The sequence below is a fragment of the Petaurus breviceps genome, unplaced genomic scaffold (genome assembly GCF_028583685.1).
Source record: "Petaurus breviceps papuanus isolate PSGF00001 unplaced genomic scaffold, PetGlider_PUasm1.0 229, whole genome shotgun sequence".
NCBI lineage: Eukaryota > Metazoa > Chordata > Mammalia > Diprotodontia > Petauridae > Petaurus > Petaurus breviceps.
The window spans coordinates 4,304,904-4,321,596 of NW_027185903.1; the positions used below are offsets into that span (position 1 = coordinate 4,304,904).

A 16,693-nucleotide genomic window follows, 5' to 3' on the forward strand; every position below is an offset into this window, starting at 1 on the left:
CATCAGCTTCCACCCCGCCCCCTGCCCCGCCCCCAAATGCTTTCGGTACCATAGAGACAGGAAAGAGGAGAGAGGGGCAAGTCGGCAGGGAGCGGAAAGAGGAATGAACAACGTGCGACGGCAGGAGGAAGGGGAATCTGGCCAAGATGGCAGCGGTGAAGAGGAAGCGGCATGGAGGAGGGGAACCCGAGGCTAAGAAGCCGAAAGGAAAAGGAAAAAAGGCCGGAGCGCCGGCCAAACAGCTTCCTCCAGCCCCAAAGAAGGCAGAGGAAGAGAAGGAGTACTGCATCCCGGGCCCTGTTTCCAAGGTACGAGCGGCAGCTAGGGTCTCGTTTGGGAGCATGGGTCCCCGCGTGACCCCGACCGGCGGTCTCCCCCACGAGGGTGCGGCGGCTCGGGGATCCTCGGAGCGGGGCAGCCCTCGGCTACCTCTCGCCTCAGCCCCCAGGCCGGCCCCGCACGTGGTTGTCGCTGGGGAGCGGAGGCGGAAGGTTATCTTATCTCAGGCTCCAGGGTCTGTAAAGTCAACCAACACTGAGTAAGCGCCTACTGTGTGCCAAGCGTTAGGGATGGAATACCGTGTATCTGTTTTTAAGCAGTCCCTATTCAGTTCAGTCTAGAGCGGGAGACAACATACAGACAACCACGTGCAGACGAGATAGAGACAGCTGGATTGGGGACAGTCGGAGTGAAGGCCCTGAGATTAGAGGAGGGGGCGCCAGGAAGAGCTTCTTGCAGAGGGTGGCACTTTGGGTGTGACTTGAGGGCGCCATAAGGTGTGTTGAGCATCCCTCCCCACTGCTGGCCATCCTCACTGGCAGTGTTAGCATTCTTTTGCTCCAAGGCTAGTTCTTGCCTTTTCCCTAGTGTGATGAATAACTATAATAATAATTTTACGAGCATCTCACTTTATTCTCACAGCATTCCTGGGAAGTAGGTGCAGTTATTATCGTTATTTTGCAGTTGAAGAAACTTATGGCAAAAGAAGATGAAAGGGACTTGCACAGGGTTACACAGCTAGTGTCTGAGACAGGATTTTAACTCGGGTCTTCCTGACTGTTAGGTCTAGTGCTCTGTTCTCTGCTCTGATGGGTTTTAGGCAAAGAAACCTTTTTTTTTTTAAGGTAGTTCGTCTGCTGGACCTCATCTTATCTGAACCATTTCTAAGGTTTTAGCTTGTTCTAAGTTCTGTGAGAAATTCCAAAATAAGTGAAGATTTCTACTGTGATTCTTCAATCAGCAAGTATTTATCAAGTGCCTCCTATGTTGTAGATGTTGCACTTGGTGTGAGGGATAAAAAGACAAAAAAATCAGTCCAGGAATTTACATTCATTTAGGATGAAAGAGGAACTGACATCTGGGGGTGTCAATAAAGGTGTCTTGTGGCATTGAGCTGAACCTTGAAGGGAGCTAGATGCTTCCAGGTTTTGTGGAAAGGAGAGAGCATTTCAGATGGGGCCAGACTGCAATGGTTCAGGGAGGAGAGATGGAGTTTCTTCTGTGGGAAACAGCCGTATGCCAAATTGACTGGAACTTAAGAGTGGTGAGGAGTGTAATTGGCCTGGAAAGATAGAATGGAGCTAGTTTGCAACTCATTTGAGTGAATTTAATTATGTAAATAGTCAAATTAAGTGTAATAGGAGTACAGAGGAAGGAGGGAATTGCTTCTGTTGGAAGGTCAGAGGAGGCATAAGAAGAGGAGGGTGAGGGTCCATTTAAATTGGCCTTGAAAGGGTGGTTAGATTTCTGTAGGTGAAGAAAAGCAACAGTTCAGGTGGAGAAGATGACATGAACAGATGTATGAAAGTGGCAAAAGTGCCACATATGTTTTTTGGGGGGAAAATAGAGTTCAGATTGCAAAGAGTTAATGGATTATGGTGGAGTTGAAATAGGAAAGGTAAGGTACAGTTAGGTTGTCAGGAATTAAGGGGCTTGGATTTTACTTGGTAAACTATGAAGCATCAGGGGAGCGATGAGGTCCAAGAAGTACCTTGGGAAAATTAATCTGGCAGTAGTGTGTTGATATATTGAAGAGCTGGGGGGTCTAGAGGCAGTATGGACAGTTAGGAGATTATTGACGTAATCTGGGTGTTGGCACTGAGAATAAAAAGGAAGGTATGGAGATAAAGGAAAAAATGAACAGTTTGGGTATGGGGGCCTACAGAGTAAGTGGAGTAAAAAAAAAATCCTAAGATTTAGTGCCAGAAGTGTATAGTAACATTAACCAAAGGAAGCTAAGAAGAGAAATCCATTTGAGGGAAGAGAAATGAGGTGCATTAGTTTGAGATATGGCAGGTGGAAATATGAGAAGTTTGAGAGATTGGAGGTAATCGATCTACAAGCATTTAAGCTCTTACTATCTTTGAAGCACTATATGCTTGAAAAAATATCTTCCAAGTGTTCTTTCACCAGCTGCCTATAGTACATCAAGTGGATGACTTGTAGACATTTCAAATGTTAAAAAGAGCTCATTACCTTTCTCTGCAGATCTGCTGCTCTTCCTAACTTACCTGTTTCTATATAGGGTACTGCTTCTGGTCTTTCAGATCTTCATCCTTGATGTCCTCCTCCATTTTTCTCTCAGCCCTCATGTAAATCATTTGCCAAGTCTTGCTGATTCTGTATCTACAGTATTTCTTGAAGCCATCCTCTTCTTTCCCCTTACATGGCTGGCTCCTTAGTTCACATGTGGCTAGTTCCCAAATTGATCTCCCAGTCTTTCCCACCTTCAGTCCATTCTCTACGTAAATGCCAAATTGTCATCTTAAAAACATGTCTGATCTTGTTACTTTCCTGCTCAGAAAGGTCCAGTGGCACGGTCTTACTACTTCTAGGATAAAATAGAAACTCCTCTGTGGCTTTTAAAGCCCTTTATAGTCTGGCTCCACATTTCAGCCAAACTGGCATAGCTTCTTGTTCCTTGTGTTTGAAGCCCTTCCCCACCTGGCTTTCCCCAAGCTCTGTAGACTTGTATATTATTCCCCATCATGTCCTTGTGTTCCATCCATCCATATTCCACCTTCTGCCTTTCCCAGACCATCTCTCATGAGTGGATACTCCCCCATCTCACCCTCAGATCTCATCTCAAGTACCTCCTGCCCTAAAAGCCCATTCAGTCTTCTGAGTCAATAGTGCTCCCCCCAGTAATTAATTAGTATCTCCTTTGTATACATGTTATGTTCACTTTTCTGTACACATATTGTTTGTCTCAGTACAGAATGTAAGTAAGCACTATGAAGCTCTTGGAGAGGAGGAGTTGTCTTGTATTTATCTTCATGTACCTGTACCTGACATAGTTCATGACACAGAGTAGATGCTCAATAAATGTTTTTTGAATGAATGAAAAGGGGAGAGGACTTGGAATAAGACTGGGAAGGTTCATTTTGATGAATGAAAAGATGAGTAAGTGAAGGAGACTTAGCAGGAATGATGTAGTGCCACAAATGCCAAGAAAAGAGTAAAGAGGGTGAGGGCTGGCAACAGGCTGGGAAGTAATTGATAATTTGTGGTATGTGTTCTCATCATTTACCCACTTACATTACAAATAGTTCTGTTTTATCAGATGGTACCTTTTTTTTTTTTTCATTTCAAGCATTGTAAGCCATTTGTTTGCAGAGAATTGTTTGTGGCTGAATGAAATAAAAAGTTTAAGATGTCTCTACTCTCATGGGAAGCCAGTAGGCTTTGAGGGATCAATAATACATACACTTACATGTTATACATGTTATAGTTGTTTTTCTAATAAAAGTACAGAGTGCTTGAGTAGTTTGGCGGGAAGGGTATGGTTATTGTCCACAGAAAGACCAGGAAGCCTGCCTGGAAGATGATTGCTTTTGAAGTAAGTTTTTGTGGTAGTTAGAAAAAAGTTTTAATTTTTCCATCTCTTTTAGGTCGTTCTTGGAGTTTTATGAAATAAAGTACTGTAATCCACTTGTTATAGAGGGATCAGTAAAAGAACATTTTTCCTTTATCATCTCTTTAGAATTTAGCCTATGCTTCCCAATTTAACAAATAGAAAATGCACACATACTTGACTGTTAACTGAAGTATTTGAGGGGTTCTAACACAGTTTATACTCATTTCTCCTTATTTATTTTTCCCTCCTTCCTAGAGAACAGACTTCTGTTTCACATGTTTGGCAATCCCAACCCCTTAGAAGAATTTTAACCTCTTGTAGGCAAGGCCTTTTAAAATTTTTCTTTGTATTCCTGAGTACAATACTTTGCACAACATAGTAGCCACTTAATTTTGTTGTTGTTGAAATTTTGTAATGCCTTATAGAACTGCTGTAAATAGCAATTGAAGATTTAAAAGTGAGGCCTGACTTTGTTTTGACCAGAAGGCTAAAGAGATGCCCATTGATTGAGGAATGGCTTAACAAATACTGATATAGTACTGAAATGTCATTGTGCCAAAAGAAACGTCTACAGGGAGACTTTCATAGAACTCTGGGAAGACTTTTATGAACTGATTGGAGAATGAAGTGAGCAGAACCAGAAGGATTTATACAATAACTAACACTCTAAAGGAAAACAGCTTTGAAAGACTTAAGAACTCTGATCAGTGCAGTGTTCTTACCAATGAATCATTCTTTCCACTCCTGGACATATAGTTGATGAAAAGGAGTTATAGAGCGTGGTTAAAAAAAAAATAAAGACAATTGATCTGTGGATTTGTTTTGCCTAAAGTGCTTATTTGTTACAAAGAAGGGTCATTGAGATGAGGAAGATGGGGAAGGGAGGTACCAAAGAATAACAGTCAAACATTAAATAATTCTAACTACCATGTTTGATTTGTTAGCTACTTTAAAAAAATGTATGTAATAGAGATTCAAGATTTTATATATACTTTTTTCTTTTTTGCTTTATGAAGGGAAATGACCATGTTTGTCAAATTTATAATAGTAAAAATGTTTAATAAGTGCAGCCTGTGGAAAGATCTTTAATACAAAGAGAACATAAATAAGGAATTCTTTTCAAATGTGGAGGGTGCTGAGGGGTGGGCATCAATGCTAGATAAAACATTTATATTAAAATCTTATAAAAAGTATACGAATAGACAATCCAATCAAACTTTCCCATATTTTTATATGATGTCGCGGGTCTTAGGATCAGAGACTTGGCTTTGAATCCCATTTCAGACCCTTGGTATCAGTGCAATATCATTTGACCTCATTAGTAAAAGGGGATGATACTTTTATTACCTCATAAGGTATTGTGAGGAAAGTACTTTTTATGTCTTAACATCTGAATATAATTATGAATTCTCTTTTTTATTAGAATAAATCATTTGTAAAATTACTTCTTTGGCCTTTTCCCATTTAAATGCATACTAAGAAGTATAATTATAGCATAAATGTGTAAAGTGTGTCAGCAGATAAAACAGTGCTACTATTGATCAGTCTAGTTAAATTTGAGATCTTGCTTTTGGGGGTATACATTAAGTACTTTTCTAAAGTTTGTATATTTAAAAAAAATTTTTTCTTCTAGGGTAAATGGAAGAATAAGGAACGGGTTCTTATCTTCTCATCAAGGGGAATAAATTTCAGAACAAGACACTTAATGCAAGATTTAAGAACATTGATGCCTCATTCTAAAGCAGGTTGGTTTTTCCTACAAACCATCTCTTTTTATTATATACTTTTAAGACTTTATGTTGGAAATAGTTATATGCAAATGTTTTATAAATATTTCCATGTAGAGTAATATTTCATGTAAGTAGCATAGTCTCTTAGGTGTGATGAGCTGTGGTTATTTTGGTAAGGCATAATTAAGGAATAAAATACTACAAAAATGTAATCCTTCAAGTGCCCAGATTATGTCCATTTTTATTGATAGAAATCTTTCTAAAATGTATTTATATGCTTTCTTATTTCCATAAAAAGAATTACTGAACACAATTTAAATTTTTCTTGATGGCTCAGGATCATCACCGTAATGGCTAGCATTTATATAATGCCTACTATATGGTTGGCACTAAGCTAAGCATTTTGCAATTATTATCTCATTTTATCCTTTCAACTCCATTTAACAGATGAGGAAGCTGAGACAGCGGTTAAGTGAGTTGCCTGGGTCACACAGCTACTAAGTATGTCTGAGGATGGATTTGAACTCAGGTTTACTTGACTCCAGGCCTAGCATTCTGTCCACTGTCACTTAGCTGCCACATAATAATATAAACATAAAGTATTATATTGCACTGTAACACTGTACTGTACTCAGAGTCTGTGGGACCATCTCTTTCCCTATATAATTCCAGTTGCCATTCTTTAGTTCTTGGCCATGGATGTTCTCCAGAGCTGCTAGATTTTGGTGCTGCTTCTAGGCTTCTGGGTCTCATCCAGCCTTAGGTCTGGGCGAGGACTGAGCTCCCAAGCTGGGTCACTCTGGGATGCTGAGTGGTTAAAGAGGCACTGCAACTGAAACTGTCAAAGTCAGGAATATTGCAGCTTTTATTACTGAAGGGAGATGTAATGGGGTCTGAAGTCTTGTGCTCTTTCTAGAGCAGTGGTTTTGTATACAGAAAAATCTTCAGTTTGGTCATCTGCAAGCTAAATGTTCACACTACCTGCTTCATAGGATGTTGAGGGAGGTGAACATGGTATAGTAAGAAGGTCACTGGGTTTGGAACCAGAGAGCCTGGCTTCAAATCCTGAGTGAGCTTGGACTTTTCATCTCCCTGAACTGACTCAGTTTCTTACATTATAAACTGAAGGGCTTAGACTAGTTAGTTGACTTGAGGTCTCTTCCATCTCTAAATCAATAATCCCACAAATAGACTTTGTCAATTTTAAAGCATTCTTATACATTTGGAGCTAGACCTCATTTGTGGAGAGCAAAAACAGCCCAAAGAAAACATTTAAGCATGATAATGGAAGAACAACAAAACAAAAAACAAGAAAATGGAATATTTTTAAAATTCATCATGACAAACAGTATTTTCCATCAGAGACATCCCCTTGTCTGACTTCACAGTCCTGGATGTACTTAAAGAGGGTGTAAAAATGTCACTGAAAGTCCAAACAACAAAGTAACCACATCAGACCAAGGTCATAGAGAGATCAGCATTGGAGGAAACATCTTTAGAATATTGAGGGACCAAAGTCTCTGGAGGAAGGTAAGAAACCAGAGGCACAGAAAAAATGTCTTGGACCATATACATACCAAAGAAAGGGAATTGAGAGGAAGACTTCAATAATTGATGACTTTGTTCTTTGGTGTTCACTTGTTTCAGTTGTCCATCTCTTCATGACCCCATTTGGGGTTTTCTTGGCAAAGATATTAGAGTGGTTTGCCATTTCCTTCTCCAGCTCACTTTACAGATGAGGAAACTGAGGCAGACAGGGTTAAGTGACTTGCCCAGGGTCACACAGCTAGTAAGCTTCCTAGACTAGATTTGAATTCAGGTCTTCCTGACTTCAGGCCTGACACTCTCTTTACTGAACCACCTAACTGTTCCATATGTCTGCTTTCCCCTTAATATAAAATCTTGATTTGGGTCATAAAGGGTTAGGTTGATGGCATAGTCGATAGAGCATTAGACTTGGGAGTTGAGAAGATCTGAATTCAGATTCTGCCTCAGTTTCTTCATCTGTGAAAATGAGTTTAATAATGGCACCCAGGGTTGTTATGAGGGTCAGATAAAATAATCTTTGTAAAGTGCTTTGCAAACCTTCAAGTGCTACATAAATGTTAGCTTCCTCAATAAATGTAACAGTAAGGAAACAAGCAGGCTTTCAAATATGATTTTCAACAGTGGGCTGCATCTTTACCTTTTCGCAATAAAATACACTGTACTTACTATTGACATAAAAAAAAAAGCATTGGATTCCATAGAAGAAAAAACTGCCTTATAGGCTCTTTTATAATAAAGTGTTTCCTATTCAGACATCAGAATCATTCAAGATATAACAATAAAAATCACCCTACTTAGTGACCCTCTAACCTTTAATGTCAAATAGACCATAAAACAGGTAGAAGTTTGACCATCTAGGTGATGGAGGAGATATAACACAAAGTATACCTTGGAAGATAGCTTTTTTCTAAAGTTCCATTCAAACTCTTTCAGAGGAGTTTGGCCTGTCTCAGGAAAGATCGAGCTAGGTGAAGAATGCTTATTGCTTAGATTGTGGCGTGTATATATTTGGATAGAAAACCTATAGTACTTGTCTATCAATATATAAATCTGGAACAGAAAGTATAAATGGTCATCAGGTTGGACCCAGAGTTAAAAAGAAAGGAGATCAGCCTGGATCACTTTTGGGTAATTGCAAAGCTCTTCTAATGGCCATGAAATAGCCCACCATTGTTTAAGAAAACTGTCATTCTACCAGTGTTTCCATATGGCAATATAACATGGAATACAGTATGCCCTGAAGGATTAAAAATGAATATGGAAAGAAGCAATAGAGAGATACAGGGTGAGGATGAGCAGGGAGTTAACATGTAACTGAGAAGAATAAGAGGTAAAGATGCCAGTAAGAGAAGATGAGTTGGTAATATGATGAGGGCTGACAGGTGGACAGCCAGATTGGAAAGGAGTTGCAAGGAGTAAGCCAGTTAGACCCTTCAGCACACGGGACAGGGGTCTTGAATGGACAGGGGTCACAGAGTGAACAGGTGTGGATAGTTGCCATCTGCATTATTGGAGGACTCCTGAGATTTAAATCCATTTGAACTTGTGGGCAAGATGTTTATCTAAGTATCAGTGTGAAAATTAATATTGTTTTGTTACATTTAAATTGATCTCTGTGAGTGTGATCTTTAAGATTGTGTAGAATAGATTTTTGTTCGGAACTTTCAAAATTCTTTTTTTTTTCTTTTATCAGATAACAAAATGGACCGGAAAGACAAGTTGTTTGTAATTAATGAGGTAATATAGAAAAGAACTACATGTAGAATTTATTGAAACATCCTTTAGGAACTTTGATTAAAAAAGATGACACTTGATTTGAGACTAACTCACTTGACAAAATAAGTACAGCATTAACGAATGTTCTGCTTGATTAGAATAGTGCCAGTGTAGACAGAGAACGTTTGGCATAGTGACTTAGGGAGCTGACTTTGAAGCTAGGAAGTCCGAGGTTCAGGTCCCTTTGACACATACTGTCTGTGAGACCTGAGTCATTTAATCTCTCATGATCTGGACCAGACTAGTCTAATGCTCCAGTCAAACTCTTAGAAACTCTGTTGCTGCCTGAACTAAACTAAAATGTAACTGGGAAATGTTTAACAAAAAAAATACAGTACAACAGAGATAACGTTAATTTGAGCTTTTCTAAGTCAATGTGTGGCCTTCAGGGATGTGTTTCTATTTGAGTTTGATCCCACTGCTTTGGACTACCCTCTGAGATCATCAGGAAGAAGGTACCAACCTGCATTGGTAGGAGTTTTCTCACCTGGGAGTTTGCCATACTAATAAATCCCTAATGTCTTCCTTATCCCTTACCTTACTGTAGTGCTTAATTTTACCAAGTATCTGGCAAGGTACTCGAGTAGCTTTCCAGGCTTGTCTTGCCTATCCAGCCTTTCTCTTAACTCCCAAACATATGGTCTTCTTTAGTCAAGCAGGTTTCTCACTGTCTTTTAAACATGACACAAGATTTGCCTTGCACACTACTTTTGTTCACATGAACCTCTTACTTGCATTGTTTCTCCCACCCTCAAAATGGCCTTCTTCTCCAAGTTCCAGGGTAAAGGCCCACATCCACGAGGTTATCCTGGATTATTCTGACCCTCATTTTCCTTTCTAGACTCTTAGAGCATTTAGTCTCTAGCACGTAATTTAGCCCTTGTATGTAATTTTTTTAACCATTTTTCTTATCACTTGTATTTTAAACTTGTCTTCCAGCTAAATTATAAAATCCTGTTCCCTACATAACCTAAGACAGTGCTGTGTACTTGGTGTGTAGGTGTTTTGAATACTTACTGGATAGTTACTGGAAGGAAGTAAACAAGCTTTCATTAAGTGCTTATTGTGTATAAGACATTGTGCTAAACACTTTACAATTATTATCTCATTTTATCCTCAAAACACCCCTGGGAGATTATCCCCATTTTACAGTTTAGGAAACTAAGGTAGAAGTTCTGTCTTGCCAAGAGTCACACAGCTGATAAGTGTCTGGGGCCTGCCTATAATTTAGGTCTTCCTGACTCTAGGCCTAGTGTTCTATCCATTGCACTGTCCAGCTGCTTTTATACAACATTCCTTGAAACTAATAAATTATTAAGAGTATTAAATTTTTTAACTGACAAGTGACATGTTTTAGGATTTACTTCCAAGTGATCTTTTAGTATTGATATACCTTTTCTTAAATTGTTAATCTCTGTTGACCTTGGGGAGGATTCATTTATTTGTAGCATGTGTTTTGAGGCCACATTATGTAATTGAAAGTATAATCTAAGAAATCCACTGTGATCATTTTAAAGACAAGATATTTAAAGTAAGAGTTTGTTAATAAGTGCCCTGTGCCATACTCAGAATCTAGTTTAGATTGCTTCTTTGGTTCTCTAAAATCTGAGGAAATATTTTAGTGTCATTCTGAGGTAGATTATATTCAGATATCTTTCATAAATTAAGAGTTTTGCTAAGCTACATTTCTAGAAATGTAGCATAATTTAAAGTTTTTAGTCTTTATCTTAATGTTTAATGCAATTCAACAAGCATTTATTATGTGCAGTGCATTGGTGATACAATGGCAAAATGAAAAAACAGATTCCACCCTCAAGGAACTTAACATTATATTGAGAAAATAGAATAGTTAGATAGTTTTATAACTACAGTGTAATTGGAGTAGGGAGAGCATGATCTCAAGGTCAGAAAAGACTTCTCCCAGAAAGTGGCAAGAGAGCTGAAGCCAAGCCAGGCATGCACTGGAAAGAAAGGTATCTGAATGGCAATTTTAGGATTTGAAGTCAAGAAAAACAACATAAATGGCAACAGAGAACAGCGTATCTACCTCATTCATTACTAGAAGTAACAAAATTTAACTGTCTTCATGACCTTTGTCTCTACTTTGTGTAAGGGGGTGATGGTGCTATTTAGGTTGTACCGTACAGCAGGGAACAACTTCAGACTGATTCCTCTTCTGCCACTTACTCTGATTTTGGACCCCTCCGTCCTGACTATACTTTGACCAGAAAGAAGTATGTGAATGTATTATAGCCTTGAGGCATCTTTTCCCTTTTCATTTTCATTGTTTTTGTGGTTTGGAAACAGAACCAGAGATTCCTGGGCATTCGTGTTTAAGTTTATCACTTCAGAAAGCTAGAGCTAAAGCAGAAGGCAGCTATCTCCATATGAGAGGAGAGGAGAGGAGTTGTTAGCTTGTGAGAAAAGAAAGGAATGAGAAGGTAGATAGAGCATCTGGTTAATTTTCAAGATTAATCCTAAGAAAAGAACCAGGTTTGAACCCTGTTCTAGTTCCCAGTTTTCCCTTCTCTCTACTATAGTCCTTTTTAAGATTTGTTTGCTTTTGTACTGCAACAGTCCAGCCTGATTAACCTTCTTGCTGTTCTTTACACAAGGTAGTACATTTTTTGGCTTTTAATTTTACATAGACCACTTACCCCCACCTACTTCTTCACCTGGAATGTGCACCCCCCTCACCTGTACAGAGCTGTTAGAAATCCCTTACTTCCTTCTAAGTTCAGCTACTTCACGAGGTCTTTCCTGATGTTATGCATCCCCCTCCCTACACCTTTGTAATTATTCATAGTTATTTGGGCATAAATTATGTTGCCCTCCAACAGAATGTAAGTTAATTTTTGTCTTTGCATCCCCACCACCTGGCACATATTATGTACTTGTTGATTGATATCAAATGACTGCCTCATTTTCACATCTCCTGAACATTTATGAAAAGAATTCTTGCCAAATTTGCTAGATTATTTGGGTCAGTTTTTAGAGCTTTGTTTCCCATTATTTTATTTAGGTCTGTGAAATAAAGAATTGCAATAAATGTATCTATTTTGAAGCCAAGAAAAAACAAGATCTCTATATGTGGTAAGATATATTACCATTAAACGTTGGAATTGTTCAACTTAAAGTACCTGTGGTGCACATACTATAGAAATGTGTACTTGTGTGTAGAAGTTTAAATTTCAAGCCATTTGTTTGACTCATAGGTACTGTTTTAATTTTTGTGAAGTTTTCCATAAAAATGAAAGATTTGTGTTTTTTTTTCCTAAAAAAAATAACCACTAAAGATAAACTGTTTTTAATATAGGATATTAAAAATGCATTTTATTTCTCTTAGCCTCATTTGTTTAGTGAGCTCTTTGTATTTTTTTCCTAATTCCTTATATAATCTCTTTAATGTTTTTAGGCTTTCAAACTCACCTCAGGGGCCATCAGCTAAGTTCTTAGTTCAAAACAGTAAGTTGATACAATGGTGAATCCTTTTCTAATATGTTGTTTAAAATATTTTTGGATTAGCTATAACAAACCTATATCTGTTGTTTCAAAATCCATTGCAGTTCATACTTTGGCTGAATTAAAGATGACTGGAAACTGTTTGAGAGGCTCACGTCCTCTTCTGTCTTTTGATCCTGTAAGTTCTGTATTTTTGTATGACATCTGATTTTGAAAAAAATTCCATATAGCATATTTTAATGTGATTATTGTTAAACTGTTATCTGTTGGCCAATAATAATGTTATGTTGCTTTTGTAGACTTTTGATGAATCTCCACATTATTCTTTGATAAAAGAACTCCTTATTCAGGTAAATCTTTAGAAGTTCTCACATTTATAGAAGCATGCTACAAATTGAGTTTCTTTAAAAAAAAGTTTATGTTTTTGGATTTTATATCACATCCATTTAGGAAGCTTTACCACTCCCTCCTTTCCCCACACTTATGAATTCAAAGATTAAAATAAAAATGAAACAGTTCTGGAAAACCAACCAAGACATCAATTTCAACTGACAGTGTATATAATATTTCATACTTATAGTCTCCCACTTGTGCAGTTAAAGAGGAGAATGTGTTTATTTTTAACGCATATGTTAGACCTAGCTTTTGACATAGCAGATATAAACGATGGAAATTTTAATTAGACCAATGCATATATTATATGTATATTTATGTATATATGCATGTATTTCTTCAATAGATTTTTTGTACTCCACAATACCATCCCAAGAGCCAACCATTTGTTGACCATGTGTTCACCTTCACCATCATGGACAATAGGATCTGGTTTCGTAACTATCAGGTAAGCTAATTAAAAGTTTTTTTTTTTAAGGTGCTCAAAAGTATATTGTAAAACTGGAAGTTTTACAGGAAGTTACTTGTAAGTTAGCTTGGTTTATTGGGAAGAGCACTTAGATTTTGAGTTAGAAGTGCCAGGTTCCACGTCCCAATTTGATATATGGTAGATTTATTGTTAGAAAGAACTTTGGAGGTCTAGTTGAACCTCAAACTACTCCTTACCTCCCCCACCAACCTGTTTTACAAATGAGGAGACTTCAGTTCAGTGATGAGAGGCCTCCAGGTCCATAGTTAGCAATTTAGTAATGTTGGGCAAGTCATTTAACCCCTCTGAGCTTCATTTTCACAATTTGTAAATAAGTACAGTACTTATACTGTCTCAGAAGATTTTTGTACGGATTAATTAAAATTATGTATATAATGAGTTTTATAATTGTAAAGGGCTATATAATTGTCAGCTCTTATACATATTATTACCAGTTCATATGGTAACACGTGACTTCTTTGGGAGAAAAAGCCAGTGTACATATACATGCACGTACATATATGCATATATACACACATGCATGTGTATATATGTATATGTGTGTATTTGTCTCATTCTGTACTCTAAAACCTTCAAGTATCAGCAGATGTTAGTATGTCTCATTTGTTCTCTGGAATTGTGGTTGATAATTATGCTGATACGTGTTCCTAATGGTTTTAGAGTTGCCTGCCTTGTCACTGTATACAAGAGATGTATACAATTCAGAATGTTACCTGTGTGGTGGTGAGTAGGGACCCTGAAAACTTAAATGACTTGTTCAGAGTTCTATAATCGGTGTCAGATACAGGTCTTGACTACTTCTTTCTGGCTTCAGTGCCAGCTCTTAACCTACTCTATCATGCTGCCTCTCATTTGTTAGATGTCATACCCAAATGTAACGAAAGAAAATTTGGTCATAATTGTCCTGGACACAATTGTGATGTAACTCTAACCATGTTAGAAACAAGTTGAGAAGTATCTTTCTTTTATTATAGATCATAGAAGAAGATGCTGCTCTCGTAGAAATTGGACCTCGTTTTGTTTTAAATCTCATAAAGATTTTCCAAGGCAGTTTTGGGGGGCCAACTTTATATGAAAATCCACACTACCAGTCACCCAATATGGTAAGCTGGGTTTGGGATTTACTTTTAATGATTCTTGTCATATTAGAGCTGTATTTCAGTGAATTCTTTGAGATAATTGGTATTTGATCTATTCTGTAAAGTAGTTATTTAGCTGTTTTTATGATAAAAGTTGTAAAATTAATTTTAATTGGATAAAATAGTTTCTGCTTGGTCTTTTGTGCAACATAATGATCTTTTATTTTGGGTGAAAGAAATTGTTGTCCATAATTGTCTTATTCAAATTCCAAAATTCTCTTATTTTAGCCCTATACTTTTCATTCTGTTTCTAGCATCGACGTATAGTGAGGATGACCACAGCCGCAAAATACAGGGAGAAACAACAAGTCAAAGATGTACAGAGGCTCAAGAAGAAAGAAGATAGAACAATTATTCCAGAAGATCCTACTGATGATGTCTTTATGACGCCAGCTGAAGAAAAGCCAGTGGAAATACTGTTTGTGAAACCAGAGCCCAAAGTCAGTTTGAAAACAAGAAAGAAAAAGATATACAAAAGACAAAGAAAAATGAAGCAGAAGGCTTTGAAGACTAAGAAAGCAGAATAAATCTGTGGAAAACAAATGTTTTCCATTATTTTGTATTTATTTTGCATCCAATATGTAAATACTCTTTTGTTATCCAGGACTTTGATACTTGTTTAGTGGACTGATAAACAGATCTTGGGCCAAAAGTGTTTAATAGAAGATTATTTTGGTCATCGCATTTTTTCAATAAAATAAAATGCCAGGAGAGTTGAAGGTGACATTTATTTTTCTGTGATGTGTTTTGGTAATTCAGAATTAATAATTTAGTAGCAACTAAAAGTGTTTAAAAAGTGTTTTCAAAGGATTTAATTGCATAGCACTATTAAGGCAATATTCTTTAGTGTTTTAAATCTGGCTTAAGATTCAAACACATTTTATTGAGCTAAAAGTACTTAACTATCAGTTACTCAGCTGACATTTATTAAGTGCTTATTATGTGCCATGCATTGTGTTAAAACACAAGTGGATGCAAAAAAAAAAAAAAGGCAAAAAACAGTTCCTGCTTTTGAGGTGCTTACATTATAGTGGGGGGAGGTTACATATATAAATCAGAAGATACAAGGCAAATACAGATGAGATGGAAGGGTAGTCTAGCAGGTAGGGGACTAGGAAAGACTTGCTGGACATGTTGCACATGAGCTGAGTTTCAGAAAGCCAGGCATTCCAAGAGTTCAGGCTGGCAGGATCATTGCCAACATGGAAAACGGGAGATGGAGTGTTGTGTGTAGGGAGCAGCAAGTAAGACCAAGAAGTCTAGATCTTTGTGTGGGAGAAGAGAATGTAAGAAGATTTAAATATATATGTGTACACACACACATATATATACGTACACATGCATATATGCATACGTATACATGTATATATGTATGTATGTATTTGTCTCATGCTGTGCTCTAAAACCTTCAACTCTATCAGCAGATGGTAGCATGTCTCATTTGTTCTCAATGGAATTGTGGTTGATAATTATGCCAATACGTGTTCCTAATGGTTTTAGAGTTGCCTACCTTGTCACTGTATACATTGTTTAGCTCTTAAAAAACCTCTTGCTTCATCTTTTCAGGAATTCTAGATGACTATTCCTAAATGGTCTTTTCCTTTGAGGCTTTGCCTCAGATGTTTAAAAAGTCATTTTGGGGGGACGCCTTGAGCATCCCTGTCACTCTTTAAGAGCTTTTTATCACAGGATTCTTTTTTTGTTTGCTTGGTTCCTTACTTGCTGACATAAGATTTGATGTTAGGATTATGTTCTGTTTACTCCTGTAGGGAAGATCTGGCCTAGTCCTCTTGCTGCTTTCTTGGGGTATTGAGTGTTGTGTTAATCCCATGATCTCAAGGATAATCTGGGTACTTGTGTTTTCAGTGTTCTCATAGTGGTCTGATTGTTAACTCCCCCTCTTCTAGCTGAGCTTTGCAAGTTCTTGTTCTTTGGGTCTGAGCAACAGTAGATGCTAGACTCGGTCACTGTAAGCCAGTTAAGAAGGCACTTTTGGTTCTGTGCCACAGAAATGCATTTGTTCTGGGATTTCTATTCTGATTGTTACTCTGCAGGCTTCAGATTGGGCTAGAAACTGGAACTGAGACCCTGTTCTCATGGACACAGTCACATTGCTAAGTGCTAGGAATACAAAAGGAGGTAAAAGACAATTCATGCTCACAATCTAATGGGGGAGACAATAAACAATCCTATCAATAAATGGGAAAAATAGGGAAGGAGCTAGAATTAAGAAAAGTTGGGAAAGGCTTCTTGTAGAAAATGAGATTTAATTAACTGAGACTTGGAGGAAGCCAGGAGG

The 16,693-nt window shown here is 37.6% G+C and overlaps 1 protein-coding gene across 1 annotated transcript in view; it reads left to right on the forward strand.

Annotated features, from left to right (window-relative positions):
* The window catches only part of BRIX1 (biogenesis of ribosomes BRX1), a 55,945-nt gene extending 40,838 nt beyond the window's left edge, over positions 1–15,107 (forward strand). The window contains exons 2-11 of the mRNA XM_069096114.1: positions 123–308; positions 5,490–5,601; positions 8,828–8,871; positions 11,933–12,003; positions 12,326–12,375; positions 12,477–12,550; positions 12,672–12,722; positions 13,112–13,213; positions 14,230–14,358; positions 14,649–15,107. Of these exons, the coding sequence (XP_068952215.1) occupies positions 147–308; positions 5,490–5,601; positions 8,828–8,871; positions 11,933–12,003; positions 12,326–12,375; positions 12,477–12,550; positions 12,672–12,722; positions 13,112–13,213; positions 14,230–14,358; positions 14,649–14,921 (1,068 nt within the window). The 5' untranslated portion in view covers positions 123–146 and the 3' untranslated portion in view covers positions 14,922–15,107. The remainder of the gene's footprint in view (positions 1–122; positions 309–5,489; positions 5,602–8,827; positions 8,872–11,932; positions 12,004–12,325; positions 12,376–12,476; positions 12,551–12,671; positions 12,723–13,111; positions 13,214–14,229; positions 14,359–14,648) is intronic.
* Positions 15,108–16,693: the final 1,586 nt, after the last annotated feature.